General features: G+C 45.1%; 1 protein-coding gene across 1 annotated transcript; it reads left to right on the top strand.

Annotated features, from left to right (window-relative positions):
- Nucleotides 1-2904: 2904 nt before the first annotated feature.
- Nucleotides 2905-5292, top strand: LOC123061131 (magnesium-protoporphyrin IX monomethyl ester [oxidative] cyclase, chloroplastic). Its single transcript, XM_044484083.1, has 5 exons — nucleotides 2905-3458; nucleotides 3558-3622; nucleotides 3870-4197; nucleotides 4289-4387; nucleotides 4722-5292. The coding sequence occupies exons 1-5, from the start codon at nucleotides 2970-2972 to the stop codon at nucleotides 4983-4985; spliced, it is 1245 nt and encodes a 414-aa protein (XP_044340018.1). The 5' UTR covers nucleotides 2905-2969; the 3' UTR covers nucleotides 4986-5292.
- The last annotated feature ends 440 nt before the right edge of the window (nucleotides 5293-5732 follow it).

Genomic DNA, 5732 nt, shown 5'->3' with positions numbered 1-5732 from the left:
AAGTTCCGGGGCGGCCGGAGGTTCCGGGCTCTGGCCGGAAGTTCCGGGCTAAACAGGGAGTTGATGCTTGTTCCTTCTTCCTCAGCTCATGGCTTTGTGGCTTCTATGTTGTACCTGATCACACATAGTGTTTCTGACTTAGGCAGTAGCCATGTCTCACTCGAATATAAGGGAAACTCAAGTAGGAGACATGTCACCTCAGATTGAATAGCACGTGCTCGAGCTCTTGTCATGGGTTCACTTGGAGCTTAGGCAGTTGAGGTAGTGTCCACGGGGATGACCACGGGATGCTCCGCATGAGAGAGAGAGAGAGAGAGAGAGAGAGAGAGAGAGAGAGAGAGAGAAAGAGAGAGAGACCGAGTGTCATCTAATAGGTTTAGGGAGACGACTGGGTAAAGGACTATAGCGAGTGCAGTAGTATTAGTGGCGTGCCAGAATAAGCCCACACCACTACTAAGTGGGGTCCCTGAAAGCAGGCCTGGCGTGCAAGAATTAGTCCCACACCACTGGTAGTTGTCATGTTAGTGGCATGCCCTTTAGGTAGCATGCCACTAGTGACTTGTTTGAGGGTCAGTCCGTTGGGCCCACACACAATTGTGTGTGTGTGTGTGGATGTTTGGCCACACCACTAATAACCTATCATTGTCAGTATGGCTGTATTTGGGCACGTCCATGATATTTCGGGCAATTACACCCTCACAACTGGTATTCAGGCAAAATACCAGTGGCGTGACTCCTTGGTGGTGCGCCACTAATGTAGATTGCCTATAAGCATTTTTCTGCACTAGTGTTTGCCTTTATCTTTGACTTAATCATTTATGTATTCTTTCTTTGACTCATTGACCATGAATACTTGCTTGAAAATTTGTTGATCGGGGTGACTTTCTTGGACTCACATGGCCTACTTCGACATTCATTGACCTCCTCAACTTGTGTTGACTATCATCAATTTTTGTTGACCATCCATGTGGTGTGCTATGTAGGATTGGGGTGGGACCTCAGGTATAGTTTTGGCTATTCCCTCTATAGGACCAACGAGGCCAATTGAGGCAATTGACTATTTTCGCAACTATATCCAACTATGTATTTTCACCACCCCAATACATATGCCCTATTATTTTTCGTACACATAATGTTCTATTCTGATCCTTGTCAACATACTTGTAGTGATCAAATATAAATGCATTACCATGTGTGTACGAATCATGGATCAATACTCATCATGGAAGAAAACATGTGCATAACATATACGAGTTATGTAACACATAAACTATGTGACGAACTATAACAATGAAGTAAATTGCTGCAAAAGGCACCAACACATGGACACCATATTTAATTTGGAAAACCCTCAAGCTGGGTAAAACCACAGGCTGATGTCACCTAAATATTATTCAACTTTATGATTGGTGAATACATTAAGTTCCTCTCTAAGTAGCAGGTGCTCACATAATCAAAATTGCATCATGCTCGACATCAAACACCCGGATTTGGGACAACAATAGCTATGGATTGATACAATCTTATGAAAATTAATGAAAACTCGGTTGAAGGAGTCAAGGATGTGGTTCTAAGCATCAGAACTTTAGGATGAACTCCCTTTCTCAATGACAAGCTTCTTGCTTCGATCTTCCGATATTTCCAATGTGCTTTGTTAGTGCTTTCCTTCTTCTTCTCCCGTGAAGGCTATCATGAAAATTCTATGTCTCTCACTGGTGATCGTTGGATGGGAGGTTAAACATCTCCCTTTCCTTGTGTACAAATTCAAAGTGTCCTACTCCAATTAGTGTGTGTGGTTTTAGGTCCAAATTGCTTAACAAGAAAGTGTTTTTGAAGATTGACCATATATAAACTTCCAAACTACTTTCCTATTGATTTTCAAGTGTTGGTTCATATGACAAGTAGTCATCTATTGTATTGTTTGTCTTGATCCATACATACACATCCAAGCAAGTAAATAGGCAACAAAATGCTAGTATTGCCTAACAAGCTATGTGGTGCAAACGACGCGGTAGGGACCTTCCCTACAATTTTTTCGTTCAAAGAAAAACTATGTGGTCCAAATGAGGTTTCTCACATTTATTTTTCGACCATGTCAATGAAAACTTTTGTTCATTTTTTTTGTGAAGTGCAGTCCGCTATTGATAATTCATGGCCAAATACTTGTCGCATCATGGCCAATGTTCACAATGGTTTTAAAAGAAGGAGAAAAGCAACACCACCACCATCACCACTAATTTCCCTTCGCATACATTCACGAGCTAAAAATATAGTAATCAATTTGTCCATAAAAGAAACTTGCGCACCTCTCGTCCATTTGTTTTCACTTATATTACCCCGCTGACTACAAACTATGTAGCTTCGTATATTCAAACGTTAACCAGGTGCCTCGTGGTTCGATAGCAACTAAAAATATACTTTGTTTCCTCGTAAGAAAACCAAATAGCATATCTTTTTAGCCATCAAGATGTTACACTATATTTACGTCACGGGAATGTCCATCCAGTTGGTTAACAAGAAATTGATTGCATATACCCAGTCGGTTTTCACCTCAATCCATGGCTAGAAAGTCAGAATTTAGTACATGTTGCTTTGTTCTTCTGTGGATTTTACCCTAGTTTAATCACATGCGGCTCTCCTTTGTGTGTAAATAAACAATGGCACCAACTCTGAAACAACAATAAGCAAAGTACAAGGGCCTTGCAAGAATAAGAAGGAAATTAAATAAAGAGAATGATGAAAAGAGGTGAGATGGGCGTGTGGTTAGAGATTGGCCTGCTGTACACATGGCGCGCGCCCATTTGAAGCCGAAGATTACACCTCATCGCCGCCTTATCGCACCACACCCTATCTCTTACATGTCAGCTCTCAGCAGCAGCTGCTCTGCTCTGCTCTGCTGCATATACAGCGCTCCCTCTCCGTTCCCCCGAACTCTTCGCTCCCGTTCCGCGCTGTCCGTCACACACAGGATGGCGTCCGCCATGGAGCTCTCCCTCCTCAACCCCGCAATGCACCACCACGGCATCGCGGCCAAGACGGCCTCCCCCCTCCCGGTTCTCCCCGCGCGCCGGGGCGCCGTCCGCTTCCGCGTGAGGGCCGCCGCCGCGGCGCCGCCCGCACCCGCCGCGAAGCCCGGCTCGCCCAAGAAGCGGGGCAAGACGGAGGTCAACGAGTCGCTGCTCACGCCGCGCTTCTACACCACGGACTTCGACGAGATGGAGCAGCTATTCAACGCCGAGATTAACAAGCAGCTCAACCAGGACGAGTTCGACGCGCTGCTGCAGGAGTTCAAGACGGACTACAACCAGACCCACTTCATCCGCAACCCCGAGTTCAAGGAAGCTGCCGACAAGATGCAGGGCCCGCTCCGCCAGATCTTCGTCGAGTTCCTCGAGCGCTCCTGCACCGCCGAGTTCTCCGGGTTCCTCCTCTACAAGGAGCTCGGCCGCAGGCTCAAGGTTCGTGTACCACTTCTTCTTCTTCTTCTCTGCTCTTGCATGTGGGCATTTCGTAGAGCAGCTGGTGGGTGTGCGCTGATGCCCGCGTTTCCTTTTCAGAAAACCAACCCGGTGGTGGCTGAGATCTTCTCGCTCATGTCCAGGGACGAGGCCCGGCACGCTGGGTATGGAGTACTTGCTTGCACTCTTATTCCCATCAAAACAAAACAATTCGATCGGGCGTAGCCACTAACCAGAAGCCAAATGCATTGACTATGACCAGAAATGCCTTCTTCCCTCATGTAAAAAGTTTAAGCTTCAACTCAATTTCGAAAGAATTATCAACTATTAACTACTAGTACTGTAGTTTACTACTCTAGTTCTCAGCATGATTTGTGTTATTCATCAAGAAACATGATTCGTGCTGTGTAGGTTCTTGAACAAGGGGCTGTCCGACTTCAACCTGGCTCTGGACCTCGGCTTCTTGACCAAGGCTAGGAAGTACACCTTCTTCAAGCCAAAGTTCATCTTCTACGCCACATACCTGTCCGAGAAGATCGGCTACTGGAGGTACATCACCATCTTCAGGCACCTAAAGGCCAACCCGGAGTACCAGGTGTACCCCATCTTCAAGTACTTCGAGAACTGGTGTCAGGACGAGAACCGGCATGGCGATTTCTTCTCCGCGCTGCTCAAGGCGCAGCCGCAGTTCCTCAATGACTGGAAGGCCAAGCTCTGGTCACGCTTCTTCTGCCTCTCGGTAAAGCAAGCTAATCCCTGCATTTTCTTCGATGGGAGTTTGCCATGTCCCTCTTTCTAACAGCTGCGTGCAATTGGACGACATTTCGCAGGTGTATATAACCATGTACCTGAATGACTGCCAACGTAGTGCCTTCTACGAAGGAATTGGTCTCAACACCAAAGAATTCGACATGCATGTCATCTATGAGGTAAAATGAAGTGACTTTTCCTGTTTGTATACTCAATTAATGGCATGCATGCCCTAGTTGCTTCATTGAGTGTTTTATCAGGCGGTTTCTGGAGAGCTGCTCAACATGACAATAATGACCTTTCGTACAATAAACATCACCCCTATGAAGCATTATACTCTACTCCCTCTGTCCCATAATATAAAAGTGTTTTTGACACTACATTAATATCAAAAACATTCTTGTATTATGGGACGGCGGGAGTAGTTTATTTATATGCTTATTATGACAATATTAGAGCTTCGACGTAAATCAAGACCTCTATTGATGATACTGTTGGTGCATATCTCTGCAGACAAACCGCACGACGGCGAGGATCTTCCCTGCTGTACCGGATGTTGAGAACCCTGAATTCAAGAGGAAGCTAGACAGGATGGTAGATATCAACCTGAAGATCATTTCTATAGGAGAGTCCAACGACATGCCCCTGGTGAAGAACCTGAAGAGGGTTCCTCTTATTGCCCAACTAGTGTCTGAGATCATCGCTGCGTACCTCATGCCCCCAATCGAGTCTGGCTCCGTTGATTTTGCCGAGTTTGAGCCCAAGCTTGTCTACTGAATTTGTAGAAGAAGGATCCATCTATGCCTTTCTTTTCAGACATAATCATGCATCATGCTCCTCGAGAGTCTCTGAATGAGCACATGATCCATGGTTAATTAACAGGATCTACATCCTCCTGTGCTCATCTGTAAAGTATTAAAACTCGGCAAGTTTTTGCTTAGTCACATCAACATGTAAGTGGCAGTGAACTGCATCAGAGCATGTGTTCCGGTTTTGCTTCAGGTGGAGAAGCATATCTGAAGTTGTTATGTAACTTGTGTCGATACTTGATTAAATAGCAATATAGCATCCGATTTTGTAGATATGTTATGTATCACACATGGCATGTTTGTTAAGTATATGTTATGTATCACACATGGCATGTTTGTTAGGTCAACAACGGCATTGACATTTTGTTACCGTAAATGTATGCATGAAATTAAAGAGTAAAATTCATGAAACTGCATCTATTTGTACAAAATATCACAAAACGATGCCCTTACACAAAGTTTCAAGAAACTACATATGGCTAGGCAAAACATATGGAAAACTACACTTTTATGTGCAACTCTAACAAAATGTGACCTCTTTTTATGCCACGATGTCATTTTCCTACATGGATGGAATGTGGTTAACATTGTGACGCTGTCATGCCCCAGGGGTGTCTCATTCTCACCTTACCAGAAGCCGGTCCCCCTAGGTCGGTTACGCAATGGGCCAATCAACCCGGCCATGGCCCCACGGCATAATGGTCCCGGAAGGCTT

Source organism: Triticum aestivum, chromosome 3A (genome assembly GCF_018294505.1).
Source record: "Triticum aestivum cultivar Chinese Spring chromosome 3A, IWGSC CS RefSeq v2.1, whole genome shotgun sequence".
NCBI classification, from domain to species: Eukaryota; Viridiplantae; Streptophyta; class Magnoliopsida; order Poales; family Poaceae; genus Triticum; species Triticum aestivum.
Note: the sequence above shows the minus strand (reverse complement) of the source record. Positions and strands in the feature narration are given on the sequence as shown.